This window comes from Lagenorhynchus albirostris, chromosome 16 (genome assembly GCF_949774975.1).
Source record: "Lagenorhynchus albirostris chromosome 16, mLagAlb1.1, whole genome shotgun sequence".
NCBI lineage: Eukaryota > Metazoa > Chordata > Mammalia > Artiodactyla > Delphinidae > Lagenorhynchus > Lagenorhynchus albirostris.
Genome location: NC_083110.1, coordinates 79,783,656 through 79,802,343, shown reverse-complemented (window position 1 = coordinate 79,802,343; position 18,688 = coordinate 79,783,656). Strand labels below are relative to the sequence as shown.

At 49.8% G+C, this 18,688-nt stretch overlaps 1 protein-coding gene and 1 non-coding gene across 4 annotated transcripts in view; both read right to left on the bottom strand.

The window, feature by feature from the left end:
- Positions 1-744: 744 nt before the first annotated feature.
- Positions 745-851, bottom strand: LOC132507669 (U6 spliceosomal RNA). The gene has a single exon (XR_009536248.1). It is a non-coding gene; the product is annotated as a U6 spliceosomal RNA (small nuclear RNA).
- A 3,568-nt stretch (positions 852-4,419) lies between these two features.
- PTPRE (protein tyrosine phosphatase receptor type E) overlaps positions 4,420-18,688 on the bottom strand; it is a 45,746-nt gene continuing 31,477 nt past the window's right edge. For 2 of the 3 annotated variants that reach the window (XM_060125623.1, XM_060125626.1), the window contains 9 exons: positions 18,478-18,613; positions 18,052-18,201; positions 17,634-17,727; positions 16,554-16,630; positions 15,232-15,366; positions 11,803-11,928; positions 10,762-10,928; positions 9,235-9,370; positions 4,420-7,388 (listed from right to left, as the gene is read on the bottom strand). In XM_060125623.1, the coding sequence (XP_059981606.1) occupies positions 7,314-7,388; positions 9,235-9,370; positions 10,762-10,928; positions 11,803-11,928; positions 15,232-15,366; positions 16,554-16,630; positions 17,634-17,727; positions 18,052-18,201; positions 18,478-18,613 (1,096 nt within the window). In that variant the 3' untranslated portion in view covers positions 4,420-7,313. Of the gene's footprint in view, positions 7,389-7,421; positions 9,371-10,761; positions 10,929-11,802; positions 11,929-15,231; positions 15,367-16,553; positions 16,631-17,633; positions 17,728-18,051; positions 18,202-18,477; positions 18,614-18,688 lie in introns of those variants that run through there. The other variant, XM_060125624.1, reaches the window with a different exon arrangement.

Genomic DNA, 18,688 nt, shown 5'->3' with positions numbered 1-18,688 from the left:
TGAGGATGAAGAAGGGAGGGGACATTCAAAGAGCTGGGCCAGGAAGAGGGGTGGGATTCTGGTGAGCAGAAGGGAGAGTATTTTAGGAAACGCAACCCTCATTAGAAAAGGCACTCTATTTGAAGGTGTGAGTCACACATGTGTCATTTAGGTAGGCAAGATTCAAGAAATTGTAAAACAGGAATTTTCTATGATTAAGTTGTTCTGCCAACACTTCACATTTAGTAATAATTATGAACCTTACATATAGAAAAATTTCAATTAGCTGTATGCCTGGGGAATGGGATAAAAATTAATTAGAAAGCTCTTAGGGTTCAATTCTAACCAAAAATCTCACTGAAATATATCAGCATATTTTCTCGCCTTCGTAAGTACAGTATTTCAAGAGCATAAGAGTGGTTTTATTTTATAGGGTGCTGGATTAGAAAAGGTCATTCAAACAAGTGTTTAAAAGAGCCCATGTCCCCAGGACACAGCCTTTATTTCGCATCCTTGAGGGTGAAGGGTCAGAAATGTTAACCACTAATATTTAGCCAGGCTAACTGTGTGTTTGAGAACGGGGTGCAAGAGATAAATGCCTACCCGCTGTGTGGTTTGGTGCCTTCTCTGAGCCTCAGATTCCAAGTGAGTAACATCCCTCTGGTGGAAAGTTCTCAGTAAATGGAAGCTATTCTTTTTTTTTTTAACATCTTTATTGGAGTATAAATTGCTTTACAATGTTGTGTTAGTTTCTGCCGTATAACAAAAAATATGGAACGCTTCACGCATTTGCGTGTCATCCTTGCGCAGGGGCCGTGCTAATCGTCTCTGTATTGTTCCAGTTTTTGTATGTGTGCTGCCGAAGCGAGCACAATGGAAGCTGTTTTTACTTTTTCATCTCCAAGCTTTTCCGTGATACGGCTGCCACAATCTCTCCTTGACTTCTTTGCTCCAGTTCTGTACCAGCCAACTTTTGCCTTTCTTAGTTAAACCCCTCCACCCCCTCTCACACATACATAGACCTGCACACATATACACATGCGTATACATAAACATACATGGGTCCACACCCCTTCCTACACACGTATATACATGCATACACATTCATGCGTTTATACGCACATATACATGCGGATGAACACACACTCACACACACATACGCCCTGCTCTCTTCTCTGCCTCGGACTTTCCCCACCTCCTGCTTCACAAGATGGTCCCCTTCAGCCCCGAGCTCAGCTCCAGTGAGACTCCCTCGGAGAAGCCTCGTTCAACCCCATCCCCATTTCCCAGGCTGGGTTAGTCCCCCGTTTTGTATCCTGGGGTCTTGGTGTGCATCCTCGTGGGACGTAGTGCAGTGAAAACTAGACGCCCCCCTCTAGGACAAAGCTTTGTCCATCCAGGAGGCCAGACCATGGATGGACAAGTCTCGATACCCTGGTGACCCTGTGCAGGAGGTGTCTGGGATGAAATGATCTTAAAACCCATGGTGTTTTTTTTATTAAAGGGAGGGAAGGGAAAGAAAACCAAACCAAAGCAAGACAGTGAGTGGCAGACGGGGTGGGTCGGCATGGGCTCTTGGGCCTGTCTGCATTTCCCCAGCTCTGACGTGGCCGGACAGTTGCTTCCCCTCCTGGCCAGCAGGCCCACTTTGGTCCGGCAGGAACGGCCCTTGTATTCGGGGAAGGGGACTCCCACAACCCTGGCTCTGTCCTATTCGTCTGGACAGAAGTGGGGAGTCCAAGGACAGGGATTTGGTCAGGGCCACAGAGTCAGCAAACGAAGATGCATGTTGCCCCGAGGTTGGCCGTCCTAACGTGAGTAGATCGTGGGAGTGAACTTGCAGGCAAGTCAGCGGGTGGGAGCCCGTGGTGGGTCGGTTTGTTCCCAGGAAGAAGTCTGTCAGGGGCAGAGAAAGGCTTTTGGGTGTCCAGGCGTCAAGTTCATTACTATCTGGAGGGGCTGAGGCAGGAAGGAAGGGCCATCCTGAGTCCTAAACACAGTCAAGGTGGAGGAATTCAGGCCCCGGCAGATGGGCGCGCTGGGTGGAGGTGTCTGGTTGCCATGGAAAGTACATTGTAAATGTCAACTCCATAGTCAAGTCCAGCTACTGAACTGAAAACAGCATTAAGACACTGTGGCTGGGATCTGCCCATCTGCTGGGCTTTCTAGACGATTCCTCTAGAAGAGCTGGTGGGATCATCTTTCCAGACACAGATGCGATGCTCCAGCCACAGCCCGAGGGACCCTGATTCCGGTGCCGTGCAGACCCCCAGGCCTCGGGCCGTCTCCTGGACATGGCTGCAGTCTCCCCTCTCCTGCTACAGAGCGCCATGCTGACACACGGATGTCATCAACGTTGCTCTTCACAGGGGAACAAAAAGTGCCCAGGACTTGTCCACATGAAGCCCCTCCTGGCATCTACACGGTGATTCCACAGGCATGAATGTTTGGTTTGATGCGTTTATTAGGTGCCGCCATGCAAGGGCCACAGAGGGCCCTGCTGCCAGGCGGAATCACCCCCACACCCAGCAACCCTGTCGACAGGCTGGTAAGTCCCGAAGCTTCCTGGACAAGGGACGTTAGAAAGCCATCAAGGACAGTCTTTTATAAAGCATCGAAGGGAAATATTTATAACATGAATAACAAAGGGTTAGTCTCCACGTTTTCCGTCCATCAGAGTAGCTCTATGCCAGGAATGCCAAGCAGCCTTTAGACAGGATGAGGAAGCTGTGTATGTGCTGACATGGCCCGACCCTAAGGCGGGACAAAGGGGCAATTTACACAACTGGCCGCAGGTAGTGCATTTTGTCGTTTCTGAGATACCAGGTTTTTACATGTTAAGCTCTCGAACATCGGGATGCATCTCAAAACTGACGGTGTCTTGCAAGAAATAATTGGCAGTGTTTGCCTTCTCAGCAAAACAAAGTGGGTTTGGCAATTCTCTCATCCTGGACTTGATGATACACTGGGAGTTCGGCTCTGTTGTTTTTATAAACAAACAAGCAAGAGTCCGTGTGTTTATGTAACTGTGCAGGTTTAAGTCTGCAGATAGCTGTCTGGAAGGATGTACCCCAAAGCTACCAATGCACTGAGGTGGAGAAGAGGAACCGAGGGAAAGGCCAAGTTCGTGCACTCTTTCTGTTTGCTTTGAACTCGTACAACGAACGCATCTCCATCTGTGTCGCCAGGGTGACACCGTCCTTTGAGACCAGGGGCTGGCACCGCTGGAGAAGACCTCCAACTTGGGCCGGGGGTAGTGGCGGGGCAAGGCTCCAGGGTCCCGTCCTTCGGGAGGGCGACTCGGGGAGGCCCTCGGGCATCACTGCCGAGTCGAGTCCCCGGGGGTGGGGGTTCTCTGTGCTGCCCCTCCCGCCCTGTTCCCTCACTCGCACGTGCTGGGGTCTCCTCCCCATTAGCTACCTGCGCCCACGGGCTTGATTCAGGGCTTCTTTCGGGGACGTCCAACAACAGAAACCTTGGATGTAGGGGTCAGAGCGGGGGCGGGGTGTTGGTCTGCTAAGGCCGTCCTAACAAAGTGCCACAAACCAGGTGGTTCAAACAACCCAATCCTATTGTCTCCAGTCCTGCAGGCATGAAGGCCAAGTCAAGGTTGCTTCCTTCCGAGGCTGTGAAAGAGAAGCCACTCCCTGGTCCCCGGCAGCCCCCGGGCTTCCTAGTTTGCGGAAGCATCACTCCAACGCCTGCCTTCTTTTCACATGTTCTCCCTGTGCGTGTGTCTCTGGGTCCAAGTTCCCTCTTCTCATAAAGGCGCCCTCACACTGGAGTAGAAAGGACCCACCCTAATGGCCCACCCGACTCCTAGGCCCTCATCCTAATTAATCACATCTGTAACAAATATAACAAGGCTTATAAAATTTATTAAATAAATACAACCAAGAATAAAAAGCAGATGTTTAGATTTCCACATTAGGCCCAGAATATCTAAAAGAGGAAGCTGGGGTGTGAGCTGGGGAAGGGCGGGGAAGCTGAAAAAGAGAGCTGGGATCACCAGAGACACAAGGTGTGTAAAGGGAGGCCTAACAGGTGTTTAGGTTTTAGGAGGAGAAGCGACATTAGAAGGGCTCTCTGACCCCATCTGGCTGTGGACTTTGAGCATGTGGTCACCTTCCTCGTAGATGCTGGGAAACCACTGCTCAGAGCTCGGAGCCCTGTTTGGACCGGAGGAGGGACGTGGGCCCTCTGCAGGGCCGCTTGTGACTAGTGACCCACACACCCTCAGGACTTCTGAAGACCGGCCCACTGGCCATCATGCCCACTCCTGCCCGGGGGACTGTTTCTATACCATGTCTGAGCTAAATTTTACAAGTCCTAAAATTGTCTGCGTAAATCAATGCTTCCCTCCTAATGAATGTCTTGTCTCAAAGGATTTAAGGCAGAGGAACGAGATAAGGAGATTTCAGTGAAGAAAGAGACGCAGGCTGGAGTCAAAGTAAAGATTTATCCTCGCATCAGAATGTTTTGGATGTTGCAATTTGCATATACACAGAATTCAGCAGCATTCACTGGCATCATAATCAGTGCAAGATCAAGTGATAAATGGAATAAAAGAAAAAATGAAACCGGAATACATACATATATTATCAAGATTGCACATAAATTAACACAAACACAACAGAAGTATCAGTAATCACACATTTTAAAAAATAACATGGGCGTGACTCCAAATGCTGAAACAGAGGTGTCAGGCTCGTTTTAAAAAGTTTTAAAAAACACATAAAAATACCTTTTAAAACACTGGTATGCATTCTTCATTCGTAGAGCACATGGAGAGAAACAGTAAAGTGAGTCACACAGTGACTGATAAAAGCAAGGAGATCAGAATGGTCGTCTTCTAATCGCTATTTGGCGTTTGAATGTAGCCGCATGCAACGGAGAAAACTGGCAAAGAAAAATGACTTTACCAGCCTGGCGCTGTTTTGTTATGTACAATGGACTTTCTTTCACCGAAAGGGAGGAAGAGTCAAACTATCCCAGCGAGACAGAGAGGACAGGAGTCCCGGAGTGCCCACCAAGGCTGTCTGAACTGGGACCGGGGCCGAGGCTAGGAGGCTGCAGCTACTGGGAGGCAAGAACTGCCCCAAAGGCGGAGGGGGTCCTGCAACCCAGGGACAGTGGCTTCCGCTCTGTTCTCGGAACCATGAGGGCGGAACCGCAGCAGACAAGGGGGATACACCAAGGGGGCAGAAGAACACACAAACGGGGTGCTTCCCCGAGAAGGTCTACTTTAATCTCAAGACAAGAGATGCCAGTAAGACCATTGAAGGGCCTGAGGGATTCTCACTAAAGGCTCCTAAATTTGGACCCCAATCCAGGCGTCTCGACGCCTATATGTCGCCGGCTCTGTTTCTAGGCTTTGGTGCTCAGTTTTCTCTCTTCCCCTTTAGTCAAGAAAGGCTTCGGGCTTGGGACTTTTAACAGTGAAAACAAACAGGGCCACCAGGTGCACCTTGCAAAGCTCCCTCCATTTTCTCTTCGACCCAAATGCATAATCATTGTACCCAGAAGGGTGAGGGACGCATTCAGCTGTGTGTGGAGCTCAGGGCTGCAGGCTGGTGGCCATGGCAGCGTTCACAAAGTTGTGCTTTTGTCCGTCCAGCTGGGCACCTCATCTGACCCTTGGGTGGGGCTTGGAGGAGTGGCAGAAGCTTGATTACCCGCGGGCTTGTTATTAGGACGTAACTTACCCTGGGTTACCTTTGTGCAATCAGTTACCAGTGGAAATATCAAATAAAGGCCTTCACATTCACATCGCTTTTAAAAAGCAAAAAGTGTACCCAAAAATGCACATGTTAAATGTTTTCAGATGTCTTTTTTTTTATATTGTGCTCATCGGCTAGGTACCTAACAGCCACAGACAGATCACTGCCATTAAATCAAACCTTTTTACATTCATCCCTTCTCTTTTTTTTTGCCCCATAAGCCAATCCTGTCTGGCAGTGAGATCATTATTATCCAGTGTCAGAAGTCTCACTAGTAACCATTCAAAAATAAATTAGCCTTTAGATTAAGGATTTCTCTTTTTCTTTTATTAAATATCGAGGAGTGGGACTTTAAAAAAAACTGTATAAATCTAGATTTTAAGATTTCTTTTCTTACAAACAGTCTTAGCATTTACAAGAGATTTTTAAATACCAAAATGCTTCTCAGAAAGTTTAAAGCATAATTGCTTGCGGCTGCCCAACTGTTTCTACCAGGCGGGAGCCCCTTGCTTCCATGCGTGTCAGATGCTCTATCTGACCTTTTGGAATGGAAGTGGTTTTTTGTCATGCCTTGAGGCACAGCTCAAGACAAGCAGGGCAGAATGGCGGGGGCCGGGGGGCGGGGGGGAGTGAGAAGTGCAGTGGGTGTGATTCTCAGACAGACGGACAGCAAGCAGCGCCCAGCGCCGTGGGACTGAAACTCTGATAACTGGTTTTGCCGGACCCAAGGCCCGTGCGAACTGGACCACTGGCCTTTACATCTTTCTCATCTGGCCAAGATGGCACGACACAGCCTGAATAAATGCATTTTTAAGTATTACTATATAGTCACTGACTACTCCAGTGTGTTTTAGACTTGGACTCAGGTTGTAAAGTCTTCTTTGATCTTTAAAATGTAAAGATAAACTACGTGGGTTGAGACTGAGGACTACAGAATTCCCTATTTACACTGTATCTTCACAAACAGTTTGCTTTCACAAAACTGCCACTGGGGGGCTTCCCTGGTGGCGCAGTGGTTGAGAGTCCGCCTGCCAATGCAGGGGACACGGGTTCGTGCCTTGGTCCGGGAAGATCCCCCATGACGCGGAGCGGCCGGAGCTTGTGCTCCGCGGCGGGAGGGGCCGCGGCAGTGAGAGGCCCGCGTACCGCAAAAAAAACCAAAAAAACCAAAAAAACCTGCCACTGCTCAGGGCTGTAAAATCAGTGTCAGGAAAATGTATTTTCCACCGATTTCTGAGTCCTCGACTGTTTTCTAAGGAAGTTGTGGTTAGTATCTTGCATAAATAAACACACTTGTCATATTAAGAGTTTTAACATTTAGAGGTGCTGACTGTGTGAAATGAAATGATATGAATCTAATGAAAAATTAAAATATTTTTACTGATATTAGCAGAAATATATATTTTATGGAATATTATTTGACCTTAATACATTATTCCAGTTTTTAAAAGGGGTATTTAAGCTTTAATAACTTTACAGCAGGTGGCCTTTAAGCATAACAAAATATATACAAAGAAATTAGGAGGATATTAATGTCAACTATGAAATAAATTAACATGATTTTTACAAAATATACTGACCATTAAATTAAAAAATATTTTAAGGCAGGAATTTTCATTTGAAATTAGCATAATCAGAAAATATATCAATAAAATCTTGTACCACTTTGTAGCAGAATTCATACTGTTCCTGAAAAAGAAAAACAAGAACACATTAAAATAATATGAAAAAAAATTTGCCTAATTTAATTAGGAGAAACTTTAAAGACATAAAAAAGTCTGACCAGTTATTGAAATACTGTATATCCTACTGCGTATCAGCTTCTGTTATATAATTTAGTTTCTAGGCACATGAACATTTCCAAATAAAGCTGTTTTTCTACATAGAAAATGTCAATGTTCAGTTTCAACTTTAGCTTAGTGTATTTTGGACAGTCTGAGTGAGAGATCTTTAGTTTTCATATTTAAACTTAAAAATAACCACTTTTGAACTGAAAAAAAATGAGCATACTTAACATCAAACTTCAGCGTGTAATGAAAATAATCTATAGAAGTTAAATAAGACAGAAATATAGATTATTTTTAAGCCTAAATTTACACTATAAAAGGGCATTGCTTTATATCAATTTTACTAGAATTTAAAAGAAAACTGTGTTGCATATGTATAAGGCTGTTAACTTATTGGAACACTTGGATATCAGCTGACTCCAGACCCCCCAGTGGCTCTTTGAGGTGGTGAGACTAGAGCCAGATGGCGGGTTAACAGGGGACCAGAAAGCGGGTTGTGTGACACGGCCCATAACGGGCACTCAAAAGAGGAAATGAAAGAGCTGGGGAAAATGGCCACCGCAGGGCTTTCTTAGTGAGCCTACTGTGTGCCTCGGAAAACCATGCGTGCACAATGGTAGACAGGCAGGTTCAAGTAACAACAGCTACCCTAAAAGGGTCTGGTTCCTTGCAGACCCTGGTCATTTGCTGGCCCAGTGAACATGGGAGCTGGGGAAGCAGGGGGACCAAGGGCGGTTCCTCATCCCCCTCCCTCTTCTTTCCCAACACCTTGGGTTCAGCCTCTTCTCTAAATTCCCATTGAACAAAAATCTACAGGCTTTTGGGTTGGAAGAGGCCGAACATTAGCCTGTCTGGCCGTTCTGGAGTCTCAGTCCAGCCATCATGGGAAGGAGCTGGGCTTTCCAGGGGAAGAAAAGATGAGGCAGAAAACTGCTGTCCTGAGGTTGCAGGGAGGTTGTCAGGAGAGCCAAGAATGGACGGTGGGGGTCCTCCCTTCCAGCTACTAAGATTCCCACCCGATCACCCAGCCCCCGGACGGGAGAGGAAAGGAAAATGCCTGAGTCGGGACCCAGTTAGCACAGAGAATGAGTGGGCCGGGCCGGGAGGGCAAGTGCTAAAAGAAGAAGCCTTGGGGAAAACGACGGGTTATAACAGCCTTTGAAACTGACCTTGCCGTTGCAGAACAATCACCAAATTTGGTGAAGAGGCATCGCTTCCGAAAACCAGCAAGTGTGTGTTTTCACCACGAAATGAAAGAGAACGTGAGAAGGAACTGTGCATTGCACGGACTCCTTAAGTAAGCCCCCTGGGCAGTGTCTGGAGGCTGAGTGAGATCCAGCCAAGGAACAGAGTCCGCACGAACAGTGGAAGATCGATTACAAGAATCAGGACTGGAAACGTCAGTGCTATTTTTGAACTTGGTACATATTTAAATGCACATTGGAATCTGGAGGAACAGTTCACTCTGACATAACGGTTGCTATCATCTGTGCCTCTGTCCAAGGGGTCTTACCATCTGAAGTCATGTGTGTGCCCCTCCTCACGTGTCCTGCCCGGGGGACAGACGCCAGCCAGACGCAAGGGAAGAAGGGGGTCTGTAGAGCTTTACTGTGAGCTGACTGGAACCTTTAGCTCTTTTTCTTGGAAACTTTACCTCCCTCCTTCCCCGTGGACTTGAACTCCTTCAATGAAGCTACAGCAAATTCAACATGAGACCATTCTCGATCCCTCTGGAAACGGTTTCTTACCAGAGTTTGCACCATATGTGGCCTCTGAAGTCGTAAGCTCTTCACAGCTTGGAATACGTCTAAAAGTCCCTCAGCTTTGACCCGTTCCAGAATGTTGCTGAGTGCTATGAAAGTCCCTGTGCGCCCAGCTCCAGCACTGCAGAGAAAACGTGCTGGATGAGATACTCAAACTCACCCACGGGCACGAGAATCCCACAGCCTCCGCCAAGCCCTACACGTCAGTACTGGAATGACTGGAGCTTGGATTTTTAATGATCATTTATAGGTAGCTTAGCTTTGGACTAAGAGTCAGCAAACATAAAATTCCTAAAACACTTGCCTAATTACAACATGAGTTGAATCAGGACCAGTTACAAGTTTTTAAGCTGGTGGAACCATTTCCCTTCTTCCTTGTGTAGACCAGACCTAATGGAGGCGGGCTTGGCTGGCCTCTTCCAGGGAGCCCTCTGGGGCTGCACGGCTGCCCTCTGGGCCCTGGAATCCCACCTGTGGGCTGACTCTACGGCTGCTCTCCCTGCGTCTGCCTTCCCACAGGTGGGATGACCTTGTGGGTCTCCTTCACCTTTGCATCCCTGGTGTCCAACACGTGTTAAGTTCAGTCTGGGTTTGCAGAGGTGGAACAAAAAGGAACTCAAAACGACATCTACAAAGGCACCAGGGACTGGAAACCGAGGCGTGTGCTCTCCCTGCTGGCCAGGCCGGAAGTGCGCCAGGCGGGTCCCAGACAAGGAAAGAGGCCCAAACCCTCCACGCTGGGTGTTATTAGCTACAAGGCGAAGTGGGTCGGTGCCAATGGCAGTCGCAAAAACGTGGGAGCCACACGTGCAGACAAAGGAACAGAAGTGCAGCCTTGGAGGCAAATCAGCAGCCCCGAGATTAAACTCCCCAAACGCGAGGAAGAGCTTTGCAGGGGTGGCCAAGGCCCCTGCCGGCAGGGGGGCCTGGCCCAGCAAAAAGGTGAGCTGGCAGGTGTCTAGGTTCAGCCGGATTCACCCTCTACCCTCGTGATGCCGTCGTTCAAAGTCTTTGCTTGGGGGCGCCCAGCTGTGTCCAGGGGTCCCCCTAGTGTGTCCCTCTGCCTTTGGGCCTAACTCGGGAGCCGGGCTGAGAGGGAGGGCGTGGAGCGGTGGGCCCTCCGTTATGGACCCCGGCCTGGACATCCGTGAGAAGCTCAGAAGAGCCTCCTGCTGTGCTGGGTGGGCACACCAGCCAGAGTCAGACGGCCTTTCAAAACGAAGACGACTCAAGTTCAGGGTTTGTCGGAGCGGTGCTTGGCAATTTTTTTTTTTTTCAACAACTTAAAAAGCACAAAGAAGTGTGTGTTTGAGGCATTTCCTGACTCCTTCTGCCCAAATGCTTCTGCGTGTTATGGTAAGATGACACCTATGCATTTGCGTTATGTGATGTGCGTAAGGGAAGGGCAAGGATACCGTCCAGGCAAGTGATGCTACTGGGAGCAGTGAACTGGGCGTGGGGTCTGTGTCCGCCCCACCAGCAGGGCTGCCCGGGCCCCCAGGGGCCGCTCACCTGCAGTGCACGGTGATGGGGTGATCGCCCGTCTGCTGCTGCTGCTTCTGCACGGCCGCAATGAGGTCGATCATGCCTTTGCCCTCGGCGGGGATCCCGATCTCCGGCCAGCCGTGGAAGTGGAACTGTCGCACGATCCGGGTCTGCTCCTCCTGGCGGGCCAGGGGCTGCCGGGCGGGAAGGGCGCTTCAGTGCTGCCCCACCGCAGGCTCCCCTGCCCTCCCGGGGACTCGGGCCACGGTGTCTGGCGGCCAGCAGAGTTCCCATGTGGCTGGCCTCCCAGTCGGGGTGTTTGTAGGCCGTGGCCACCCTAAAGCAGAAGGCCAGCAGTGCCTCCTTCTGGGTGGGGATAGGACACTCAGAGGATGCGCCCCTGAGTCCCCAGGGCCCCCCAGACCCCTCTACAGGATCCTCGGCAGTTCTGCTGGAGCTAACAGGAATCATCCCTTTTTTTAAGAGGCCAGGACCCTACACGTCCCTTCAAGGCCGGAGATGAGGAGTTTCTGAGTCAAGCGGCCCTGGGTCGTTCTGCGACCCGCGTGGAGGAGAACAAGTCTTTGGGCAAAGCTGGGTTTCACTGTTATAACCGCCTTGAGCTCAGAATCAAATCCCATAGGTGGGTCATCTTACCCACAGTTGACACACAGCGTCCCCATTCTTGCCAGGGAGCAGTGCGCAAGACCCGGTGGGGAGGGGGGATGGCAGAGAGCCCCAGAGACGCCTCTGTGGATTCATCCACTCATTCTTCCTGCTCTCGGCCACGGTCTTTGCTCCTGGGGAGCGGGTGGCGGTGGGACGCCTCTCGGAATTGGCCACTTTGCCCCACCATCCCCGTGCTCCAGCAAGGAGGCAGGGGACCACGAGGTCACATCTTATGGGAGGTCGGCCACTTGATGACACAGCTTCATACTGTCCTCACTGGCCGTCGATACTAATCTAACTTGGGGCCCCGGAAAAGCCTGAAGGGGCAGGACACTGGTACAATGACAAGCAGACCCCGAGCGAGGCCCGCAGGAGATTAAAGGGCTTGGGCAACAATACCTGACTGAAAGTGACCAGGAAGTCTCGTATACTGATGGCTTCAGAAAGGGTATCACTCTTTATTTCGATCGTTATCTCTCCATGAGTCACTGAGCCCTCTGTTGGCCAATACTGGCAGCATTTATCCTTGGGGGATAACATAAAAAGAATTTGCTGCTAGCAGTTTTGACGATCTGGTGCAGAACTGCTCTCAAAGCATTTAACGTATTTCGTCTGACCAAGAAAATAACATATGAACACGAATGGGAATGCTACCAGTGCCTGTTGACCGAGGGAACAGAGCAGAGTCCAGAAACAGACATGCGTGTATTTGCAACTTTGATACAGAACAGAAGTGACATGACACAGAGGAGAGACTAGTCAGTAAATGGAGCTGGGAAATCAGTTCTCCGTATGGGAAAAGGGAACTGGATCCCTGACTCACACCCTACCTGGGCTGATACGAATGCCCCAGCCCCTCCTGGAGTTGGGCAGCGTAGAACTTGCCCTACCATATATGGTAGCCTTGAACCTTAATAAAAACAAACCAAGACAGGGTCAGACTCAACGTCAAAAATAAAACTGTGAAAGCCTTAGGAGAAGAAAATACCTTTTCATTTTGGGGGACAGATTTAACAAACAAGAGCCCCAAAGAGCAAACCAACCATGATACAGCAGATTGCAACATCAGATTATAATAAAATTAACTGCATCACCCAAAAATATCAAGAGAATGAAAAGACAGACCATCAACTGGGATGAAATATTTGCAATACGTAAAACCAACAAGGGATCAGTACCAAGAATATGTAAAGAAATCCTATAAATCAATAAGAAAAGGGCAAACCACCCACTAAAAAAATGAGTGAAAGGCATGAACAGGCACTTTGCACAAGACAAAACATGTCCTCTATAAATATGCATAGTGATTCCTGACCTCACAGGGATCAGAGAGGTGCAAATCAAGGACACAAAGAGATGATGTTTATACCTATTTAATTAACAAAAATGAGGACATCAGACAACCCTAGGGATGTCGATGAGTGATATTCCCCACTGACCACTTTGGAAACCACAACCACTTTGGAAAGCCATTAGGAAGTGTCTTACAAATTCAAACTGTCACACACACTCTCCAATGCAGCATTTTGTCTCTTTGGAACCTACTATTCCTTGTGCATCATGAGACATGTACAAGACAGTACCCGCAGCACTGTTTGTAAAACAACAGAATGGAATCAACCCAAATGCCCATGACAGGAGAAGGGGCAAAGTCAATGGATGCAGGATGTACAGTTTGTGTTGTGGAGTATAAGGAAATAATGATGAATGAGCCATAGTTATAGGCAGCAACATAGGAGAATATCAAATGCATAATTTTGAGTGGAAAAACCAACTCAACTTTCTTTTTTTTTTTTTTTTTTTGCGGTACGCAGGCCTCTCACTGTTGTGGCCTCTCCCGTTGCGGAGCACAAGCTCCAGATGCGCAGGCTCAGTGGCCATGGCTCACGGGCCCAGCCGCTCCGTGGCATGTGGGATCTTCCCGGACCGGGGCACGAACCCGTGTCCCCTGCACAGGCAGGCAGACTCTCAACCACTGCGCCAACAGGGAAGCCCCCAACTCAACTTTTGAATAAAGTTCAAAAGCAGACAAAACTAAACAGTTGTTTCTTTAGGAACACACACACGTGATATCAAAAGATTTTTTAAAAAGCTAAGAACACATCTCCTAGGGTGGCTTTAATTGAAAAGATAATGATAAGTGTTGATGAGGATGGCGAGAAAATGGAACCCTTGTGCATTGTTGGTGGGAATGCAAAACGGGGCAGCTGCTCGGAAAGCAGTCTGGCAGTTCCTCCAAATGTTAAGTGATATGAGTTTGCAATATAGTCATGATATGGCCCAGCAATTCCACCCCTAGGTATCTACCTAAGAGAAATTAAAAGTTAACATTCATGTAAAAACCTGTCCATGAACGTTCAAAACATTATTCATAACAGCCCGAGTGAAAACAACGCAAATATCCATCAACTAATGAATGAATAAACAAAATGTGGTATATCTATACAATAAAAAGTAAAAAAGAGTGGGGAACTGATTCGCGGATGAACCCTGACGACATTTACACTAAATGGAAGAGCTCAATCACAAAAGACGTGTATGATTCCACTTATATGAAATGTCCAGAAGAGGCAAATCCATGGAGTCAGAAAGTAGATTTGTCGTTGCAGGGACTGCGGGGAGGAAGTGGGTAAGTGATTTTTTTGTGGGTATGGGGTTTCTTTTTGGGGTGATGAAAATGATCTGGAATTAGTGATGCTGCACAACTCTGAATATACTAGAAACCACTGAATTGTATCCTTTAGAAAGATGAATTGTATGGTATGTGAATTATATCCCAACAAAACTGGTTTTAAAAAGCAAAGAAATCTGGACTTCCCTGGTGGCGCAGTGGTTGAGAGTCCGCCTGCTGATGCAGGGGACACAGGTTCATGCCCTGGTCCGGGAAGATCCCACATGCCGCAGAGCGGCTGGGCCCGTGAGCCATGACTGCTGAGTCTGTGCGTCCGGAGCCTGTGCTCCGCAACGGGAGAGGCCACAGCAGTGAGAGGCCCGCGTACAGCAAAAAAAAAAAAAAAGCAAAGAAATCAAAAAACACAAATTCAGGACAGTGGTTACCTCTTGGGAGAATCTGGAAAAATGTACATTATTGGCAAAAGTTTGGTTTTTCAGCTGGATGGTGGGTTTGTGACTGTTTATTACGTTATTAAATAAAAACAAGAAGGCTGGGGCTACCCTGGTGGCGCAGTGGTTGTGAGTCCGCCTGCCGATGCAGGGGACGCGGGTTCGTGCCCCAGTCCGGGAGGATCCCACATGCCGTGGAGCGGTTGGGCCCGTGAGCCATGGCCGCTGAGCCTGCGCGTCCGGAGCCTGTGCTCCGCAACGGGAGAGGCCGCAACAGTGAGAGGCCCGCGTACCGAAAAAAAGAAACAAAAAAAAAAAAACACAAAACAAGAAGGCCATGCATGGATCTTTGGGAAAAATGAAATGTTTAACTCATTCAGTTTTACCAGAACTAGACTAATTAGGTACATATATCAATACCTATGTCTTTCTGTTCCAAAAAAAAAGTGAATAAATGTCTTTTTCTTCAACAGGTTGTGACCAAATTTGTATTTGTGGCAAACCCAAGATGGCAGAATTTCAAGGCAGGTTAAATAAAATGTAGGCTAAGAATAAAGCCAGTGGGTAGTTACGATTAACTTGTGGTGGGCATGCTGATGAAATAAAACCTTTTCCATTTCCAGCCTCTCCCCCTCCTCAGTAGTTGTGGCCTGGCCTCACAGATGACAGCGGGTGAGACATTCACAAGGGACAGGTAGTCACATCAGGTGGGCTGCACCTGGTGTGTGTTAACGGCCCCACAGGTGGGCTGGGCGGCGCCCTGACCTGCTCTCTCTCCTGGACCTCGGTCAGCATCACGATCGTATGGCACTCCCGCTCCCAGACCATCCTCCAGAAGTCCTCCACTGTGTGCGCCAGGGGCCCCTGGGTGGCGATGAAGTAGTCCTTCTGCCGGTAGCCCTTCAAATGGGAGCAGAGGTTAAAGTCCGACTGCCTTCCAACCCATTTCCACCGTGGGACATGTGAGTATAGGACAGCCCAGGGCCGGATGAGGGACAGTATTCTCCAGGCTTCCAGGGCCTGAGCCAAGCACCAGCTGGCTCACGCTCAGAAGACAGGTCAAGATGCCCAAGCTAGACAGCCCCCCTTCAGCCCCAGGTCACCTCTGAATGGGTATCATGAACCCCTTGCTTGGGCTGGCTTTGATTCTAACATGTCAGTATGTGTCACAGCTAAGTTAGCATCGCAGTGGGGCAGCGAGCCTGGGCATGGAGTTAGAGGAAGCGGGTTCAAGTCCCAGGTCCTCCCCTCGGGCCCAAGTGACCCCTGGCACAGCATTCTCATCTGCAAACAAAAATCCTTGCACAGACTGGGCTGCTGTGCTCTCTCCTGCCCATTCATCAGCCAACTCTGCTATGCACGAAGCAGCCTAAGACTGGGCCTGAACACAACCGTGCTGTCCACGCACAGCACATGCGAGAGAAAGCGCGTGCAAGCACGGATAGAGGGTGGTGTGCAACAGAGAGGGAAAAGGGAAGTCACTATGTATTAAAAGCAGAATGGAGGGCTTCCCTGGTGGCGCAGTGGTTAAGAATCCGCCTGCCAATGCAGGGGACACGGGTTTGAGCCCTGGGCCGGGAAGATCCCACATGCCGCGGAGCAACTAAGCCCATGCGCCACAACTACCGAGCCTGCGCTCTAGAGCCCGCGAGCCACAAATACCAAGCCCGCAAGCCACAACTACTGAAGCCCATGCACCTAGAGCCCATGCTCCGCAACAAGAGAAGCCACTGCAATGAGAAGCCCGCGCACCGCAATGAAGAGTAGCTCCCACTCACCGCAACTAGAGAAAGCCCACGTGCAGCAATGAAGACCCAACACAGCCAAAAATAAATAAATAAATCAAAAAAAAAAGCAGAATGGAAAAATAGCAAATTATTTAGCAGCACACCTACATCCTCTATTTCCAAAGTTCCTTATTCATTTTCTTTAAGCAAGTGTCTGCTAATGAAATGGTTTGGATTTCTGTGGGCGTGTCCATCCTTTCTGATTGTGAAAGCAAGTTGATCAAGAGTCTCTGTGATTACAGATGAAGAGAGCATGCGTCCTCTCCAGGCACGCAAGCAGGGCCGGGCCGCTGCACTTACGTCTATAAAGGACGCGTTGATGTAATCCGTGTACTCCTGGCCCCTTTTCATGGAAAGGATGACGCGGTTGAAGTCATCTGCAAAGCAGTGTGTCCCCTGGGTCAGAACCAACCCCATCCTCCCTTGCAAACTTGAACATGCTGCTAGGAGCTTTCGAGACATAAAACTTATGGATAAAATCACTAAAAAAAAGTCAACTCAAAGGAAGGTTTACTTTCTAAAATAGGTTAATTCAAGTGGCCCAGGAAGCTGTCTTTTACCAGGGAAGTTCTAAAGTAATCCACTTATCGTTCTCCTTTGTCATAATTGAGGTAATTCCTACCAAAACGTAAGCATTAAAGTAAATTTAAAGAGTAAAAGGAGGGTGACCAGGCAGGCAACCCGGGATAGCCGGCCCGGGACATCACAGCCGCAAAGACCCTATAGGGTCGGAGGCTGAAGAGGACTTTCTCAGCCCACACACTGCCTGCCTGGGCAGGTCCACGTGAGACCCGCTCCTGCCCGAGCTTGAGCCCGGGCGGGGAGGTGGAGGGGACGTCTGGATGAGGCATCCTCTTCCCCTCAAGGTGGGTGCCCTCCCCTTCCCCCCAGGTTCCTCTGATGCTCCTGCAGGCCCCCAGACCCCGGGCAGCCCAGTGCCCGATGCCACCCTGCCCATGGTTCGCCCGTCCCCAGGCCCCTTCCTGGAAGGTCTCAGCTGAGTTTGGTCCTGCTACACATCCTGGGCCAGGACCCCTGCTCTGTGTACGTGGGGCTCCATGCCTCTGCCCAGGCTTGCGGTAGAACTGGATGACATGCAGAAGCAGGAGGCAGAGTCAGGCCAGAATCTCACCGCTTCCAGGAAGTCCTCCCCTCCTGCCTCCAATTCCAGGTCACAAGCTGCCCGCCTGACACCCACAGGACTGTCTGGGTCACTCGTGCCTTCCCCACACTTGACAGAGCTCCCAGAGGGCGTCCTGCCCTTGACCCCTGGTTTACAGGGGTGGGTGGGCAATGACTTCTTATCAACTGAAGCCAGAGGGTACCAGCCCGATCACGCCTGCCTCGAGGGCTTCCCCTCCGCGGCCCGGGCTGCCTTACACGGGATGATCTGGATGACCCTGGCCTTCTTCATGTTGGCCGGCAGGTTGCCTGTCCTCATGTTCTCCTTCATGATCCGGACATTTGTCAGCTTCTGCGGCCAAGAGGACACAGCCACGCAGTGAAAACCCGGACATTCCCGAGAGACCCCTCAGCCTCTAACAGCTCTACCGTCAAGGGCACCTGCTCAATGGAAACAGCTGTCTGCTTCTCCAGACACTTCCTGAGTCTTGGGAAATAAAAGTGTATGCACGACACGCCCCCCTGCACAGGTGGTTGCTAAGCTCTGAAAGTCCCCAGTACTCCTCCCTCGGAAGTCACGGGCAGGACGGCTCCCCTGCGTTTTCTGGGGTCAATCGTGGGGGGAAGCAACTGAAAGCAGCTTCGTGTAAGAGGTGGCCCTTAAGTCGGCACCTACCCGGAACTCCTCCTCCAGCCCGGCCTGGTCGAAGTGGGTGGTGGCGCCGTGCAGCGTCTGCAGGTGCTTCTCCAGGGAGGACACGTCCAGCTCGGTGTCCCCGTAGAGGTAGTACTCCAGTAAGGCTTGGTAGATGAACGTGTACTGCATCTGCGGGGAGACGCAGGTGGGCTCCAAGGGGGCCCTTCTCTTTTCTTTGTGTAAAGGGAAGGGGTTTGGGGGCAGAGTCAGATTAATGGCCATTTATAGCGAGCATCTGTGGCCTTGACAGCGTGAGAGCGGGCGTCACTGAGGACGTTCTCCCCGCCGGGCACCACTCTGCACGCACCATCTTGGGGAGAGGGCACACATCCTGGGGCGTCTGGGTTTGCTGTGCGAAGCTCACACCAGGACGGGCAGCTGGGCCCGAGGAGGGTTATTACTCACGTCCGTCTGAACCATCTGAGGCCGCTGATTGCGGATTCTGGACACAAAATCAAAGACGTCCACCTTCTGCTCGGCGTGTATCATGTCCATCATGGCATCGATCACTATGAAGGTGCCCGTCCGGCCCACGCCCGCGCTTGGGGAGAAAGAAAGACGCCAAGTCATGAGTCACATTTCCCCGAAATGAATGACGGGGCCTCGGAACACGCCT